At 46.9% G+C, this 18,676-nt stretch overlaps 1 protein-coding gene across 2 annotated transcripts in view; it reads left to right on the top strand.

The window, feature by feature from the left end:
* The window catches only part of TSPAN14 (tetraspanin 14), a 56,281-nt gene that overhangs the window by 16,206 nt on the left and 21,399 nt on the right, over window positions 1–18,676 (top strand). For both annotated transcript variants that reach the window (XM_060091684.1, XM_060091679.1), the window contains exon 2: window positions 11,174–11,271. In XM_060091684.1, coding sequence (XP_059947667.1) covers window positions 11,191–11,271 — 81 coding nt within the window. In that variant the 5' untranslated portion in view covers window positions 11,174–11,190. The remainder of the gene's footprint in view (window positions 1–11,173; window positions 11,272–18,676) is intronic.

The following is an 18,676-nucleotide window of genomic DNA, read 5'->3' as shown; positions in this document are numbered from 1 at the left end:
GGAGCCCTCAAGAATAGGATTAGTGCCCTTACAAGAGACCCCACAGGGCTCCCTTACTGCTCCATCTTGTGAGGATATGGTGAAAAGGTGCCAGCTTTGAACCAGGATGAGGCCCTTGCCTGACCATGCTGGCACCTTAATCTTGGGCTTCCCAGCCTCCAGAACTGTCAGGAATAAACATCCGTGCTTTAGAAGCTGCCTGGTCTGTGATATTTTGTCCAGTGTGGTGTTTTGTTACAACAGCCTGAACAGACTGAAAACCCATTATCAGTTATTTCTATTGTGGTTGCTGAGTGGCGATGATTTAATTACATTAATTTTACATTTATCATTCTGCTGTAAAGAACTTTCCCTTCTCCTCTACTTGTTTATTTATCCATTTATATATATTAGAATGGACTCATGGATTCTTACTTTATTCAATGAGTTAAAATGCATTAGTATTATTGTTTATTTTGACGCTCACATTGTTCCAGATTGGGCCAGTGGGGGTCCCTTCAAACTGACGGCTGTGAAGGACAGCTCTTAAAATGTGAATTTCCAGGTCTGTCACAGTCCTATTAAACTAGTCTCCACGTGCATTTTGGAAAAAGCTCCTTGAGTGATTCTCCTGTTCTGTGGAATTTGGGATCAGCTGGACCAGGCCGGTCATTTTCAAGTGTGTAGCTCATGGAGCCTCCCCTTTCCACCAGCCACTTGAAGAGACTTGCTATGCCCACCTCCATGCTGGGTTTCTGGGTCAGAGTCTCTTTGTACAAAAGCTCTTGTAGCTTGAAAAGTGATAAAAATAGTAAGTTTGAAAATCGCTGGATTAGGTGACCTCCATTCCAGGCCCAGCATTTTTCCCGCTGAGCCCTCACCTCCCCACTTCCCTCCTCTGACCCACATCCCTCCCTCCCTCAGCTTCTTCCCTGGTGACAGCACTGAGGTAGACAGATGTCTCCTCACCAGATTAGTGAGGGGCCCCTTGGTGCTCCTCAAACTCAGCAGGTTTGGGGTTGTGGGTTTTTGGTGGTGGAAGCTCATAATGCCGTGTTTGCTAAGAACAGAGTTTCATACAGGAAGCCAATTCATACAGCACTTAGAATCCTAAGTCTGTTGGAGAGCCTGGTGGGGCTCAGAGCTGGTGGCCTAGGCTTTCCTGGACCTCCACCTGGAGGCTCTCCCAGGTCCAGCAGTCAAGGGCCTGAGGGTCTCTGAACTCTGGGAACCTCCCTTCTCCCACACCTGTGTGGCAGGGCCTGTGCTTGTGACCCTGTGATAAGGGACGGTGGCCCACCCTAATGCCTGGCTGGCTTTGTAGTGTCTTCCCATAGTGAAGAGTCAAACTCCCAGACCCCTGTGAGTGGCTGCTGCCACCATGTCCAACTTTGCACTGTTTCTGGCAGACTCTGAGTGTGGGGAGTTGGGTCCTGAGGGGTATGGGTTAGGGGAGGACTTAGACACTTCTGACTCTGAGGGTGAGTCAGAGCTGAGTGGGGAGCCGTGGACCTGACCCCTCCTTCCCCTCTCAGGGTGGCGGTGCCCCAGGGCTGAGACATGACATCCTTCCTGTGTGTGATTCCCATGGGCAGTGAGGCAGCCTACTCTGGCCTGCCTTTGTGACCACCTCTCCTACTGGAACCCATTTCCCTTGAAAGTCATCTGTCTCCTCCTAGACTTCTCCCCTTGGGCCTCCCTGTTCCTACGGCCAGTACCCAGTGGGTACTGAGGACCTGGAAAGTCCAGGGCCTAAGGTTTGCTGTTCGGAGGTGCAGCAGGGTTCCCAGCTCCATTGGGAATATGGCTTCCCTTCCCTGGGATGGGCCTGCGGGCAGGTACAAGTACTGGGAGCCTCGAAGGCCAGGTGGAAAGGTTGAATCTTGGTGAATGGCTGAGTCTGGAGAATGAGGCAGCGGGGAGCCAGCAGGATAACTTGGGTTCTAGCTCGGGATATGGGTGGATGGTATTGTCCAGCTCAGCATAGTTCAGCTGGGTTCTTTGCTTAGGGGTCTTACATGGCCCAAATCAAGGGGTAGGCAGGCTGCATTCAGAAGAGGTTCTGGGGCAGAACCTAGTTCCTTGCTGTTTGTTGTAGAACTGAATTCCTGTTTCCTTGCTGTCAACCAGGGCTACCCTTAATTCCTGGCTCCTCTCTCTGGTCCTTTCATGTGGCTCCTCTGTCTCAGATCCAGCAACAATGCATTGCATCCTTCTCACGCTTGGAATCTCTCTGACTACTTCTGCCCTCAGCTGGGAGAAAGCTCTGCTTTTAAGGGCTCATGTAATTATACTGGACCCACTCAGTTTCCCTATTTTAAGTAAATTGATTATTCATCTTGATTACATCTGCAAAATCTCATTTGTCCTTTCTTTTATATGGTTATAAATTATACTTCCTGTTTTTTCACTTTGCTCAGTAAAAAGATGGCAAATAAAAAAATGTTGAAGTCATCCTAGAGATCCGTGTAAAAATGGTGGATTGAGTGGACACACCTAATTTTATTTTATCCTAAAACCCCACCAAAGTTAAGATAAAGGGAATTTTTTAAAAAGCAATCAATCTACGAGGACAGGGAGAATGGAAAAGGAAACAACAGCAAGAAAAAATTTGCAAACCAATAATTAGATGGGTGAGGGGCTCAGTTTGAAATGTAGGAGTTGGTGTCACCATATTATTGTTTTAGGGGGGTTTGCGGGGGAGGAGCATCAGAGGTGGCTAAATATAAGAATTGTTTGAAAGCAGTTGATGTGGTTAGAGCCCTTTCCTTTCTCAGTGGTGCTTGGTGACTGCTTCTTCCCTTTAGCTGGACATTGGAGATTCCTTCTGCTGAAGGAAAAACCAAGGGCCTGGGAGACTCCAGGTGTTCTTGGAGGTTCATATGAAGACTATCTCCATTCCCCAGCCTTTTATCCCACTTGGCTTCTAGAACACTGACAGCCAACCCCTTAGCTTTCAGGCAGGAGATTAAAAGACACCTCACTGGGGAACCTGACCGGCCTAAGAGGAAAGAACTAAAGATGCTGGCGACATCTTTAGCAGATGGCCCAGCCAGATCTCCCTGCACAGAAACTCACCTGCCCAAGAACTCAGTGCTACTAGTCAGTTCTTAGGCATTTATTCTTAGTCATGAGGATTACCAAGGATTGCTAATATCTGAAGAAAGTACCTAACATGAAAGGAAGCAAAACAAGTAGGGGGGAAAAGGCAACTTGAAATAAATATTCTATTTAGAGAGAATATTTTGAAAAAAATTAGACATTTTCTCAGAGAGATAAGAGAAATATTATATTTATGAAATATGAGTAGGATACTATACAAAAGGAACATTTAGAAAACAAAAAAGTATTAAAAGTTTAAAAGAGTAAAAGCAGAGCAAAAGTCTCAGAATTATTAGAATAATTAGAATTATTATAAAGTTGAAAGAGTATTCCAGAAAATAGACAAGAAAGATGAAGAGGTGGATAACAGAGCAGAAGAGGTAAGAAATTTAAGGAATCAGCCCGGGTCCCCTTATCGATTAATATGGGAGCTGCAGAAGGAGAGAACAGAGAAAAATGCAAGTGGGAAAATCATCCAGAAAAAAATTTCCTAGAAAGATATAGGTTTCCATATTGTATGGACTCATCAGATGTTGAGCCAAGTGGATGAAGATAGACCAGTACCCTGAAGTGTCAGTGTGCTGGGGAGAAAGGGATGATCCTACAAGTTTACAGAGAGAAAGGAACAGGTTAAATACAAAGATCAGGAATCTGAGTGGTTTCAGCCTTCTCAATACCCTGGAATATAGGTAGGGCGATGTCTTCATTGTTCTCAGTGGAATTGACTCTCAACCTAGAATTCTATACACAGCCAAACTTTTATTCAGAAATGAAGGTAAAATAAAGATGTTTTCAGACATACAGGGTCTGAAAAACTTTGCTTTTGCCCTGAAGATTTCCTCCACAAAGGTGAACAAAGACTGGCTCACTCGTAGGCTGTATTCCAAATGAGGCAAAAGGGAGTTCTGGGACCCAGTCCAGATTAAAGCCGCTCAGAGGATTCCAGGAGAGGTTTCTTCTGGAAGAAGAACTAGAAATAGGACATCTTATGTGAGTGAACTTACTGAGAGGAGATTTGGACAACTGGCATTGAATTTGGGGTTGAATATTAATAAATTCGTAGAAAATTAAACAGAAAAATAAGAATTATTAACTCCAGAGAACAAAAAGTTGTCTAGGAAAAGTAATCATGGTTTACATGGCTCACTCTGATGGCTCTCGTGGTCCTAATAATGTAAACGCTGAAAATTACTCTAGCCATCGCTACAGTTTAGCTATAATTGGAGTGCAGGTATGGGAAAGGGATTGGGGGGGTGTTTGGGGCACAGGTAGTTTGTAGAGGAGGGAAGAGAGTTATGCCCTTGTCTTCCAGGGTGGGAAGTGGATAGGTAACACCTAAATAACACTGAAAAGCCAGGGAATAGTAAGACAAACATATCATATACAGAAATTTCTAAGAGATATTTGGGAAGTTAACATCAAGACCAGCTGGAAGTTGAGGGAGTCCCTGGAAAGGGCAAGGCCTGGCCTTGGGACCTGGGATCTTCTGTTTTTCTCAACACAGCTTTTACAGTCGCTGATTCGTAGATTACATGCAGGGACAATTTTGAAAAAAATTAAAGCAACAGCAAATCTAGAACACATGGTCTGTGATAAGGGGAAGTCCTGTTTCACAAAACTCAGGGGTGCCTGTAAGTGTGTGTGCCCTGGATTGATTGTTAAATGTGCTTCTTACTGTGGGCCATAGTAAAAAATTTGAAAGCCATTGTCAGTGGCTTCTCATTGCCAGTTCCCTTTGCGCTCTTCTGAATTGTCCAAGTATTTTACAGTTGAGCGTGTGCTACTTTTTAAATTAAATAAAGCGGTGGGAGGGAAAGGGAAGAGGAAGGAATCTTACAAGTTAATATTATTCCAAAGTAGACGAGCCCTGTTTACTTTGCCTACAGAGGTCACCATGCTTGGGGGGCCAGCATCCTCCACCAGCAGTGGCCTCCGTTTATTTTTTTAAATTTTATTTATTATAAATTTATTTATTTATTTATTTTTGGCTGCGTTGGGTCTTTGTTGCTGCGTGCCAGCTTTCTCTAGTTGCGGTGAGTGAGGGCTACTCATCGTTGCAGTGCATGGGCTTCTCATTGCGGTGGCTTCTCTTGTTGCGGAGCATGGGCTCTAGGCGCGTGGGCTTCAGTAGTTGTGGTGCGCAGGCTCAGTAGTTGTGGCGCACGGGCTTAGTTGCTCCACGACATGTGGGATCTTCCCGGACCAGGGCTTGAACCCGTGTCCCCTGCATTGGCAGGCGTATTCTTAACCACTGCACCACCAGGGAAGACCCTCAGTTTATATTTTTAATACAAAGGTGGTAATGGTAAGTGCGATGATGAAAACCTTTTTAGAAAATCACTTGTATGTCTACCAACCCATGAAACCATTATCACGCTTTTAGCTTCCATTTTGACCTTTGACCACATGCTTACAAACTGTTTCATAATTGCAAACCAACATGTTTAGATTTCATACTTAACTCATATTGTTTTTCTTCTTTTGGTTTCTTTCCTTGAGGCAAATTCTGAGTCATGAGTTTACTGGATTAAGGGTCTGACTTTTTTTTTTTTTTTTTTTTTTTGAATTTGAATGTCTGTAACTGTATTGCTTACCAAAGGGTTAGTAACAGTTTACTCCCATGCCAGCAAGGTATGCATGCACTAGCCTCACCGTGGCTTGCCAGCAATAGTGGTGGTGATTTTGTTAAATTAAAAAGTGTAAAACACTATCTGCGGGTTGTCTTTAAGTTTCATTTCCAGTGACTATGAATATTTTCCATTTATGAATTGTATTGTCCTTCCATTTCAGTATAACGCCTGTATCCTTTGTCTATTTGTCTAAAACTAGAATCTTTTGTTAAGTATGAATTTTTTTTTCTTTTTTTTTTGACATAGAAAACAAACTCATGTTCACCAAAGGGGAAAGGGGGTGGGGGACGGATAAATTAGGAGTTCGGGATTAGCAGATACAAACTAGTATATATAAAATAGACAAACAGGGCTTCCCTGGTGGCGCAGTGGTTGAGAGTCCTCCTGCCGATGCGGGGGACGTGGGTTCGTACCCCGGTCTGGGAGGATCCCACATGCCGCGGAGCGGCTGGGCCTGTGAGCCATGGCTGCTGAGCCTGCGCGTCCGGAGCCTGTGCTCCACAGCCGGAGAGGCCACAGCAGTGAGAGCCCCGCGTACTCAAAAAAAAAAAAAAAAATAGACAAACGACAAGGTCCTAGTGTATAGCACAGGGAACTATATTCAATATCCTGCAATAAACCATAATGGAAAATAACATGTATATATATTATATATATATATATATATATATATATATAGCTGAATTACCTTGCTGTACAGCAGAAACTAACACAACATTGTAAATCGACTAAAGTATGAATTTTTATATGTTGCAGATAGTATTTACCCTTTGTCATAATAGCTGCAGCTGCAGGTAGCTTATCATTTGTGTTTCCTTTTTAATTTTAATGTTACTTTTAATTGTATGGGAATTTAAAAAAACTTACCTGTTTTATATTGATATTTTTGTACTTTTGATTGTTTTTTCCTGTTGGCTCAAAAGTGAAGGAGATTGGTGCATGTGTGTGTGTGTGTACATGTAGCCTTTAATATTTAGATTGGTTTTAGTGTATTATTCAGTTCCTCTCTGATCGCAAACGAGCTACCTCAACACTTAAATAATTCTGACTTTCCCCCTTGTTTTAAGAAGTTGATGTTTTGACAAACACATGCCTCCTATTTGCCACATAAATACTTTATTCTGTTTTGATAACTTTTGGAGTTGAGACAGTTTGAGGACTTGGAATTAAATTTTTCTGATAATTGTTTTCTATGCAAAAAACACAAAATAGCTTTTGGAGATTCTTCTCAATTGTGGTGGTAATTAGTATTTGTGAAAAGTTTATCCATCTTCTGTTAGGAGGCAAATTCTTAGTCTGTGTATGTATTTTAGGGTAAATGGTCTTGGTGTTAATTGGTTAGCTGGTAGAGGGCTGAGTTCTGTCTTCCTCTGACGTGACTAGGGTTACCAAAGAAGGTGAGAAGTCAGGGACCACAGTCACTCTGGAGTCACTTTGGCTAACTTGGGTCGGGTCTGGTTCTGGTTTCAGCGCTGCTGTCCTCATCGCCTTCTGTTCTTTGGTCCTTGGTAAATTTTGGGTAACAACTCAGGCTGGTAGCTGGGGAGCACTCAACAGTCTTTTCTCCTTCATTGAGGTTCTGAAGCTGCCAAGCCAGACCTCAGATGCTCATTGGCTTCATTCCCCCCCAAACCCAAGGCCCTGCGTTGGAGGATGTGGCTTAGGCTAGGGTCCAAACAGGTCTAACTTTTACCTCCTTCCATTTAAATTCTGGGACTTGCCTATGTGGAGACCTGGATCTTCTGGCTGAAGTTCAGGACCTGCTTCTCCACCTCCTGGTCCCAGAACAGAGCGAGCAGGTCAGGAGTGAGAGGCAGCCTTTCCTCCCTGCTTCTTAGGTGAAGTGTGGGCTGGGGTCACTCTCCTCACCTCCTGGTTCGTTGAGTGCCTTCTCTTCCCATGGGGAGGAGGAATAAACAAGTGGGTGAAGAAAGACTAAACTAAACGGTTTCCCGTCAACAGTTTCCTCTTCTGTGGGTTGGAATGGGGAAATAAGTGTCATTGAGACACCCTGCCCCAAGACCTCATAAGGTTATTTTGGCAACACAAATGGCACAGTCCTCATGCGAGTGCTCTTGGGGGGAGGGGTGTGGCTGGAATGTAAGGGGACATATCTGAGTGTGACACATAATCTCATGGATGGTTAGGGTGTTTCTTTCTGATCATTCCCTGGCATGGACCTGGCTAGTATAGTTCCGAGTGTTTAAGTTACCAGGGAGTGAGGGCTTGGGGTTTATGTCATGGTTGTTGAGATTCTCCGGGTGTGGGTTCGGACCCTGACACCTGTGAAAGCAGAATTATTTCCTGGTTGTGAGTCTTTGTTGGGTGAGACCCTGGGAGCCCAGTGGAGGAGAGGAGAGCAGATGGTGAGAAAAGCACCCCCCTGCAGAGAATCCACATTCCAGAGCACAGGCTCTCTGCAGCCTGTGTGCCAAGGAGCTCCCTGTGGCCTTTCCATGTTCTTCCTGCTTACCTGGCTGGAGCTGAAGGAGACCAGGGATCTCCACATGGAGAGTCCCTGTGTCACCTCAGGGTCATCGTTTTTCAGAGGCCCTGGGCAAGTGGGCAGGGATGAAGAAGTCTGCAGTGCTGTGGAAAGCATACAGACCAGTGCTAATTAGCTGGCTTCTTTGTGGAGCCAAGACCAAGGAGAAAGAAGGGAGCCTGGCTTTGTTTACTGCTTCAGAGCTCTGGGGAGAGTTCTTTACTATGCTTAGGTTAAATGATGTCCAAGGAGCGCCCTCTTTTCCTGAACATTCAGGTACCATGCCTGAGCAGCCCTCCCCAATCTCTGGGGCCCGGTTCCATGGAGGGCATGGCCATCCACTTTCTGGCTTCTTTAGGATGCACAGGTGGGGAGGTGCATTTGGCCTTCCAAGGAGCAGGATTGTGTTGTCCATAAAAAGAACAGGGTTTCTACCACTTAAACATTTTTCTGCCTCATAGGTCATTTCCAGCCAAGCTGGCTGTTCTCTGTCTTAAACTTACTTGAGTTTTAGATTAAAAAATTTTTTCCTGTGTGGATTAATTCACTCATCTGCAGCTAGGAAGACAAACCAGTGCTTTAGGGTTTTGTAATCTGCGAAACACAAGTGGGTGAATTTTGGTTACTTTTAGTTAATTGCTTACCAGGAGCCATCACTACTGCACTCCCAGTCTCTGTGCTGCAAATACAGCTGACAAGGTCTTTCCACCTTTGCAAGATCCCCAGAGGGACTACAGCCTTCCGTGCCCAAGCTGATACCTCGTCCATTAGGCATGGCAGGAATCACCTGGAGAATCTGTCAAAACTGGAGATTCTTCGCCCCAACCCAGACCTGCTTATCAGAATCTCCAGAAATCTGTGTTTAGAGTAAGTCATTTTGATGCTGCCGGCTGATCTCCTCAACACCAGTGACATTAGGAATCGGTCGTTAAGTTTTTAGTTTTAGTTGAGGATGCTGAGGCCCTGAGAGGCAGACGCTTGCCCAGGTCAGGTCATGTTACTGAAGGAAGGAATCTCTGCCTTAGAGCTCCTTTTCCTCTCCCTGCAGCCACCCTGTGTGGCCCAGGCTGTGTTCAGGCCTCCTGTGTGTCCTTGTGTCCAGTATTGTCCCTCATTACCTGGGGTTGTGTTCACATGCATTCTTGGAGGGGAGTTTTGTAGAACTGCTGCTCTGCTGGTGGGATGGGGAAGTGGGCATGGGGCTGCTGGGTCACCGCCCCTTCCTGGCTGGGTTTGAGGCCAGGCAGGCCGGCACTCCCAGCTGGGCCTTGACCATGCCCCCATCGCTCCTGGAGGGAGGGGAGCCAGCGGATGGTGGTGTCCAGGCTCTGCCTGTTGGTTCTGCTCTGGGGGAAGGATGGTGGAACAGTCAGAGCACCCGTTTCCAGAAGGATGTGGTTTTCATGTCCCTGCTTGGCAACACTTTCTCAGAACGTGTCAGACCAGTGGCCACCGAGGCCACCTTACAGGAAGGGATTTTGCCGTGGTTGCTCCACAGCAAGGCTCAGAAGCTGGTCTCTTGCTGGCAGTTGCGGGTGGTTTGTCTCCCCACTGCCAGAGTAGCCTTGTTTGTTTTGGCCTTAGGCTCTGGGTTACATCTTGTTCCTCTCCTCACCCTGGGGAGTGGGGCGAATAGGGGGTGGGGGGAGCATTCCCCGTTAGCCTTAGATCCCACCCTGGGGGTCAGCTTGAGGCAGGCACCTGCCTCCTTCCCCACCATTTAGCCACTGTTTGACAGCAGGGGATAATGGAGGAGTTAAGGGTTCACCTAGGTTGCCATTGGGGTTCAAAAAGGAACATAGTAAAGGTGAGCCAGGCCCTCGGAATTCATTCCCCTTTGAGGGCACCCTCGTTTGTGCAGGCTTTGGCGGATGGACACAGATAAAAAAGAGTGGTCCCTCCTTCACCCTGTGCAGTTCAGTGTTCTATAATCCAAGCTTTACTGCAGTCCCAGGAGGCCAAAACAGTGGTCCTGGTAGGTGGGAGGTCAGGCAGAGGCAGGGGGAACGGGGTGAAGGCTGGCTGCTGTGGGCTCACAGGATCTCCCTGCCCGGGCCAGGGTGCTCTGCCTTCCTTACCTTTTGAGGGTGAGCTTGGGAGGTTGTCTCAGAAAATGTTAGATGAACGAATATGGCTTTTCCTGACTGGTCACTGTTAAGTCACATCCAGACCTGCCCTTTCATCTCTTCTTCCCAACCGCGGCTCTCAGTGGTCAAGCCCTCATTTCTTCCTGTGGTTCCCTCACTCCTGGTTGCTCTGCCCCAGGTAGCCGTGGGTGGAAGGAATGTGGACTGTGGGGAACCCCCAACCCCCTGCCTTGGTTTAGATCCTGGGCCCTGTTGTTTTTGTCTTGCTGTTGGGCAAGTCACGTGACCTTTCTGAACTCCTGTTTCCCCATCAGGAAGTGGGGAAATCAACCCAATGGAGAGGTGATGAGATAACATTTGGGAAGGTTCCCAGCAGAAGTCCTGGTATTTAGAACACACTTTTTTTTTTTTTTTTGTGGTACGCGGGCCTCTCACTGTTGTGGCCTCTCCCATTGCGGAGCACAGGCTCCGGACGCGCAGGCTCAGCGGCCATGGCTCACGGGCCCAGCCGCTCAGCGGCATGTGGGATCTTCCCGGACCGGGGCACGAACCCGTGTCCCCGGCATCGGCAGGCGGACTCTCAACCACTGCGCCACCAGGGAAGCCCTAGAGCACACTTTTAAAAAATCACCATTCTCCATTCTTTCAAAAATTCTCCTCTTATTCTTTTGGCTGTTTATGGAAAGTTGACTTCACCTGATTTTTGTCTAACCTGTAGCTGCCATTGATAGTAAACCCACGTCTGGACTAGTAAAAGAGCACAGGGGACAATTTGGGGATTTCTGGAGGCTGAGTCTGTATCTTGCCTTTGCTCTTTCCTTGGGGAGCAGGTTTTGGGGAGATGTTTCGAAACTGAACCTGCTGTCTCATCACTCCTCCTCTCTCCACAGATCCTGCTTCTCAGAAGATGCACTATTATAGATACTCCAACGCCGAGGTCAGCTGCTGGTACAAGTACCTCCTTTTCAGCTACAACATCGTCTTCTGGGTGAGTGGATGAGAGCGGTCATGTTCCCTGGCATAGTCCTTAATTAGTAAATCACGCTTCTTCATGTTCTTTTGATTTGCCAGAGCCCCGTGAGGCTCCGGGTGAGGTGGCTGACAGTCAGGGTCCTGCCCTCATGAAACCAGTGACAAGTATTGGGTTGACCAAAAAGTTTGTTCAAAAAACTGGAAAATCCAGTTCCGTTCAAAACGGAAAAACCAGAACAAACTTTTTGGCCAACCCAATACATTATAAAGTAGACCGTCAGGTGCTGTGATGGGGAAGGCCAAGGTGATTGAAGACTAGATCAAGGGGCCCTACCCCAGCCTTGGGGGTTCAAGAAGATGGGTCTCTGACCCAGATGCATGTCGGTTTCCCTCCACCCGCACCCCAGGAATGCCCCAGTGAGACATCAGCTGCCGGGTCCTTTGTGTACATTGGACTGTGGGCCAGGCCTTGTCCTGGGCTCTGGGAGGTAAGGGTGGACAAGGCGAGCAAAACCCTGTCCTTGTGCTGGTGTTCAATCAGAAGGGTATTAGCCTACTGAGCCTCAGAGCAGGGAGGGTGAAGCCGCTTGGCCAGGGTGGTTGGGAAGCACATTCTAAGGAGAGGTGGCTTGTAGGCTGAGACCTGAGTACTAGTGAAGACACAGCTATGTGGGGTCTTGGGAAGAAAGCTCCAGGTAGGGAGAGCAGCATGTGCAGAGGTCCTGAGGCAGGAATGAATTTGGCATGTGCAAGAAGCAAAAAGAAGGCCATGTGGCTGGAGCTGAGTGAGTACAGGGCACAGGGGACACAGGTGAGGACATGGGCATGAAGAAGCCAGGTCATGCAGGACTGTATGGTTCCCAGTAAGTAGCTGGAATTCTACTTCTTTCAGTAGCTTTTGGTAGGTTATAAGTTGGATGGTATCATCTGATTTTGGAGTGATTCTGCAGAGTGAAGGCATGGATGGTGGCCCCATGTTCTGAGATGGGCATTTGGGGCAGAAGGGTTTGAATGGTCTCTTAGCCAGCCACATGGAGGTGTCAGTGTCCCGTACCAGTGGCCATCCTGGAGATGAAAGTCTTGGCCACCATCAGAGGAAGGGGTGACCAGATCATCGAAGGAAAGTGTACTGACTGAGGAGAGGAGGGGTCTGAATATTGAGGCGAGGATGCTAGAGGTGGGGTTGAGTAGGAAAGTCCTCTCCAGAGTTGGCTGTGAGTGAGTGGCCTGAGGTAAAAGGAAGACCAGGTGATTTTGTGTTGTGGAAGCCTTGAGAGGAAGCCCTTCATGTAGAGAGGAGTAGGATGAGGACAGAAAATTTACATTGGCTTTGACAAGGTGGAGGGTATGACCTTGACTAGAACTGCTGGGGATGGAAACCCACCTGGAGTTGGTCCAGGAGCCCATGGGACATGAGGAAGTGGAGACCAGTGACTCATGACAGTTCTTTCAAGGACTCTTGCCTTAAAGAGGAGCAATTGGGTACTGGCTGGAGATGGTCAAAGGGTTAAGGGAGATATCAGAGCATGTCAGTGGCATTGGTCCAGGGGGAGGCAGACATTGATTCTGTGCAGGAGAGCACGGTGACATGACCGCACACAGAGGGTTTTAAAACCTCATTTAATACAAGCGTCGAGTCTGCAGCTAGTGTCTGGGTGGGGCCTGATGGAGAAGGAGGGACAAGATAAGTGGTCATGATGCCACATTTGCCTCTACTGAGGATTTTGGCATTTCCTATTTGGACTGGAACTCTTGACATAGAGGCCGACTTACCAAGATCTCTCAGCCTTTCACCCTTGTTTTTCCAGCATCACCTCCTGATGATTTATCTCAAAGTTTGGGGGGTTTTCTGTCCTGGAGAAGTAGGGTGGGATTCAGTGGCTTGGCCATTCACGGCAGGACTTTTCTGGTGCCCAGACAACCTTTCACCAGCAGCCTCATTATTGCCCCTGAGGTAGGGCAGTGCTGGACATTTGAGGTGGTTCCTGTGGGCCCCTCCTAATGGGAGGCTGTGGTTGCCCCTCCCTGAGATGTGTGGCTTCTCAGACGTGCATTGCTCCCTGTCTGGAGGAGAGCCTTCTGGCCTCACCTGGAGTCCCCAGCCCCCAGCCAGGTGCACAGTTGAGGGCCACCTGGCTTAGGCAGGTGGCTTGACACTTTAGACACTTTGTCCACCCGCCTGTTGTACCCCTTGCCCGCTGGCCCGCTGTGCTTGCTTGGCCTTACATCCCGACCTCTGACTCTCATCCTGATTTTTGCATCTGGAGTGAAACTCTCCTGCTGCTGCTGTGGCCCAGGGCCCTGGTAATCTCTGTTTCTTCAGAGCCTCTTCAGGATAGATTCTTTGCTCTTGGAAAGCTTTACTAACTTGCCCAATATAATACATTTGCAGCACCAAATTCGCATAGTGGAGTTCATGAATCCAGAATTGTAGCAAGCCTGCTTGGTGATTGAAGGGGGCTACAGCGTTATCGTAGTTTTGCAGAATTGGCAGTGTCTGTGGTCGAGAGTTAATCATTTTTCAGTTAGTGTGCACTGGGGCAGAACAGGACAGGACAAACAGGAACAGTCAGGAAAACGAGGCATGAGAGCTCTGTTGGGAAAATGAGAGGGGGAGGCTGCCCGGCCCCTCCCTGCTGGGTTCTAGGCGGAGATTTGCTGTCTTCATCTGCACAAGGAGCTGGGAATGTGGAATGAGGCTTGAGAATTGGAGCGCAGAGCCCTTAGGGAAGTGCATGGTGCAGTGGGGGTTCCTGGGTGCCAGTCTGGACTCTCAACCTGAGCTGATTTCTTTGTGAAATACTGCTCTCACCTGCCTGCTGCCTGCCTCACAAGGTTGCTGAAAATGAATAAGATGATGTGCCAAGCCCTTACCTCCTCAGAGAAGTTTTCTTCTTTAAATGGAGAAAATACAAAAATAGAGGAATATAATGAACCCCCCACCCCGGCTGCCATGTTTGCATCAGCTAGCTTCAAAAGTTACCAACTCAGCCTATCATGTTTAATTTATATCTTCCCCCACCTTGGATTATTTTGAAGCAAAGCACAGATGGATCATTTTGCAGAGAGTTTTTGTTTGGTTTTGATGAATTAACAGTGAGTAAGCAGAGCAGAAGAATGAGAGCCTTGATGGTGATCTTGGGCTCCGTAGGCAGGTTTGAATATGCAGAAGCAACCTGTTGAATTCCTTGACCAATTCTAGGTGTGGGAACAAGCAGAGGTTTTATTTAACAGTTTGTCCCATCCAGAATTATTTTCACAGTAACGTTATTTATAGCAAACACCTGTAGCCTACCGTTTTTTTCTGTTTTTTATTTTAAGCTGTCTCCTTCCAACTTCAAGGCCGAGATTTTTCCAAGGGACCATTAATACTTGCTTGAGGCGAGAGATGTGGATGCCCACAGTGTTTGTGTCTCTTCTGAACTGCATGTTTTACTGGGTGAACATGGAGCTGGGCTTCATGGGGATCTTATCACAGGGATGTCAGGAAAATGCTGCCACCACAGCATTTTGAGGACACTAGCACTTTTTACCCTTTCTTGGTTTTTAAAAATTATTATTGTTATTATTTTAAAAATTATTTTATTTATTTTTGGCTGTGTTGGGTCTTCGTTGCTGTGCGTGGGCTTTCTCTAGTTGCGGCGAGCGGGGGCTACTCTTCGTTGCAGTGTGCAGGCTTCTTATTGCGGTGACTTCTCTCTTTTCTTTTTATAAATTTATTTATTTATTTATTTATTTTTGGCTGCATTGGGTCTTCATTGCTGCGCTGGACTTTCTCTACTTGCCGCGAGCAGGGGCTACTCTTTGTTGCGGTGTGCGAGCTTCTCGTTGTGGTGGCTTCTCTCGTTGTGGAGCACGGGCTCTAGGTGCGCGGGCTTCAGTAGTTGTGGCTCGTGGGCTCTAGAGCACAGGTTCAGTAGTTGTAGCACACAGGCTTTAGTTGCTCTGCGGCATGTGGGATCTTCCCAGACCAGGGCTCGAACCCATGTCACCTGCACTGGCAGGTGGATTCTTAACCACTGCGCCACTAGGGAAGCCCGGTTTTTTTAAGTTATAATCATTTCTTGGATGTGTTAGACCTGTTTCTAGGGCAAAATCTCACTTTGACACAGGAAAATGCAAATCAAAACCACAATGAGATATCACTCTCACCCATTAGAATGAGTATTATTAAAAACCAGAAAAATAACAAATGTTGATGAGGATGTGGAGAAACTGGAATCCTTGTGCACTGTTGGTGAGCACGTATAATGGTGCAGCTGCTATGAAAAAAGTATGGCAGTTCCTCAAAAAGTAAAAAATAGAATTACCATATGGTGCAGCAATTCTCCTCTGGGCATATACCTAGAAGAATTGAAAGCAGGATCTTGAAGAGATATTTGTGCACCCTTGTTCACAGCAGCGTTATTCATAATAGCGGAGAGCTAGAAGCAACCCCTGTGTCTACCAGAGGATGAATGGATAAACAAAAAGTGGTCTATACAGACCATGGAATATTATTCAGCCTTAAAAATGAAGGAAATTCCTACACATACTACAACATGGGTGAATCTTGAGGACAGTATGCTGAGTGAAATAAACCAAACACAAAAGGACAAATACTCTATGATTCCACTTATATGAGGTACATAGAGTAGTCTGCTTCAGAGACGCAAAGTAGAATGGTGGGTACTAGGGGCTGGGGGGAGGGGAAAATGGGAAGTTACTGTTTAATGGGGACAGTGTCAGTTCTGCAAGATGGAAAGAGTTCTCTGGACGGTGGTGATGGTTTCACAATACTGTGAATGTACTTAACGCCACTGAGCCGTACACTTAAAAATGGTAAGGTGGTAAGTTTTATATTATGTGTACTTTACTATGATTAAAATTCTTTAAAAAATCTCACTTTGACTTGCAGAGGAAAGGAAGCTGGGAGGGGCTTACAGCCTTTGTCTTTGTTCATTCTCACCCCACCTGATTCCACAGAGAATTTGAGCTTCCCTGGTTTTGCTGAGTGAATCCTCTCGAGGGATGATTCCGATGATGCCTGCAACTCTGCAACTCCCACCACAGACACTGAGTTTAATCTGCAAAGATTCTGATAAAGCCCTTGCCTGGATCTATTTCAGAGGTGGATTAAAAGTGAGAAACGGAGACTGCTTGTAGGCACAGACGACAGAGAGCCCCCCCTGCTGTGGACCTTCTCAGTGACAAGGGCAGGTCTGAGCCACAGCTTCCCTGCTTGTAAAATGCAGGAATTCATTTCTGACCCTAATGTGCAGCCTGTTTCTGGGTGAGAAACATGGACATTTGTGCTCTGTGACCAGCATGGCTTGAGGCCCCTTCCTTCGAAGTAACAGATGCCTCCCACGAGTAGGGTGAGCATGTAATTTGTGCTCCAAGTTGGGAAACTTTTAAGAATGAAAGAGAGGTTATTAAGAATTTTTCTGGAACAACAGATGTGCCCCAGGACTGCCCCAGGCAAACCAAGACAGTCCCTAACCCTAACCCTTCCCAAGAGAGGCAAAGCCAGTCTGATGCAGAAGGACCTAACGGCAGCTCCCTGCCCTTGCTCCCCTTTGTGGCATTTTTGTGGGTGGATGGTCTTAACTCTCTTTGTCTGGCCCTACAATGGGCTGTTGACTCTGGATCATTCTAACCGTTAGAGAATTGCCCTTATTTGAGCTGAACTCTGTCCATGTGATATCAGACCCCAAGGCCTGATCCCTAGGTCTGAGTCAGATGGTTTCTCTGCTTCCATTTCTTGGTAATTCAGTGCAGTCAGAAAGGGAAAGTCTAGTGTTTTAATAACATGTGTAGACTATTTCACTTTCACTGCTGAGAGGTGGTACCTTTTTTCCCTTCCAGTTTTATTTACTAAGCTTTTGTAACTGCATGGAAATTCTAGAAGACTACACAAGGCATCCCATCTTGACTGTGTTCCCTCCTTCAGGCTCCATTTTCCTGTCTGCAGTCACATATAGTTTCACATCTTGGTGAGAGTATCCACGTGATCATCTGCGTTTTCGTATCAGCATCACCTAGTGTAGAACATTCCAGGTTGCCGCATAGTCTTCCTGATTGTATTTTTGGAAATTCCTATATTGGACATTTAGGTTGTTCCCAATTTTTCTACTATCCTAGATAAGGAGCAGTGATTAGTTTTTGTAACACAGATTCTTCCCTTTGGGGAAAGGGGAGAAATTATTTGCTGGGATAGATTCCCAGGAGTGAGAGTAAATGGGTCAGAAGGTGTGTCCATCGTTTTGACCGGCCTGACATTTATATAGTCATATTCTCCAGAAGGGCTGCCCCAATTCATAGGAAATAGACCGCCTTATCTTTTGGCTCATAGGGGTGTGTGTTTGTGTGTATTCTTCCACATTTTGTCTTGCCAAGACAGAGGGCGAGGATTGCTTAATTAGAGACTCTGCTAGAACTAGGAGTTGCTGATCCGTTTAGGGCCTCAGCTCCTGATCTCACTGGCTCAGGCGCATCTTCAGCTAGGACCACCAGGAGGGATTTGCGAGGATGGGCAGTATGGTGCACTGTGATTATTCCCCAGGACATATGATTATTACACACTCACAGGGTGGTGTCAGGTCTAAGTAACTGGTGGTGTGCATAACTCTGCTTCCTTGGCCAGTAAATAGTCAGCATGGCCCAGTCTGCTGGGGTGATTTGTCGTGTATGGGGGAGTACCCTATTCCCATCTTGTTTGTACCTTTTTTTTTCCCTAGAAATGCTTAAAAAAAATCACTTCCAGGGACTTTCCTGGTGGTCCAGTGGTTAAGAATCCGCCATCCAGTGCAGGGAACGTGGGTTCGATCCCTGGTCAGGCAACTAAGATCCCACATGCCGTAGGGCAACTAAGCCCACGCACCACCACTACTGAGCCCGTGCGCTCTGGAGTTGGCACACCACAACTAGGGAGAAGCCCGCGCGCTGCAACGAAAAGACCCCACGTGACACAACTAAGACCCGACGCAGCCAAATAAATTTTTTTTAAAATCACTTCAGTTGAAGTGTAGATTAAATAGAATAGGCCTCTCGCCTTCTGAGATGGCCCACACTCTGTCTGTGGAGTGTATTTCTCCCAAGGCCATTCTCGCCTTTTGAGACGGACTGCATTCTGACTATGGAACATGTATATCTATAAATAAATCCACTTCTAATATACATATTGATACATACATACATAGAAAGAAGAAAGGGAGGGAGGGAGGGAGAGAGGGAGGAAGGAAGGAAGGAGGAAGGAGGAAGGAAGGAAGGATGAACCTGTACCCATTTCAAGGGTTCAGTGCGCTGAGCTGGCAGCTGTATCCTCCCTCCCCTCTGATCATGATCGCCACGATGAAGATGTGAAACGTTTCCATCCCTCTAGAAACTGTCCTTGTGCCCTTCTGTAGTCACTCCCTCCCCACCCTTCCCCTGGCAACCAC

Source organism: Mesoplodon densirostris, chromosome 1 (genome assembly GCF_025265405.1).
Source record: "Mesoplodon densirostris isolate mMesDen1 chromosome 1, mMesDen1 primary haplotype, whole genome shotgun sequence".
Taxonomy (NCBI): domain Eukaryota; kingdom Metazoa; phylum Chordata; class Mammalia; order Artiodactyla; family Ziphiidae; genus Mesoplodon; species Mesoplodon densirostris.
Note: the sequence above shows the minus strand (reverse complement) of the source record. Positions and strands in the feature narration are given on the sequence as shown.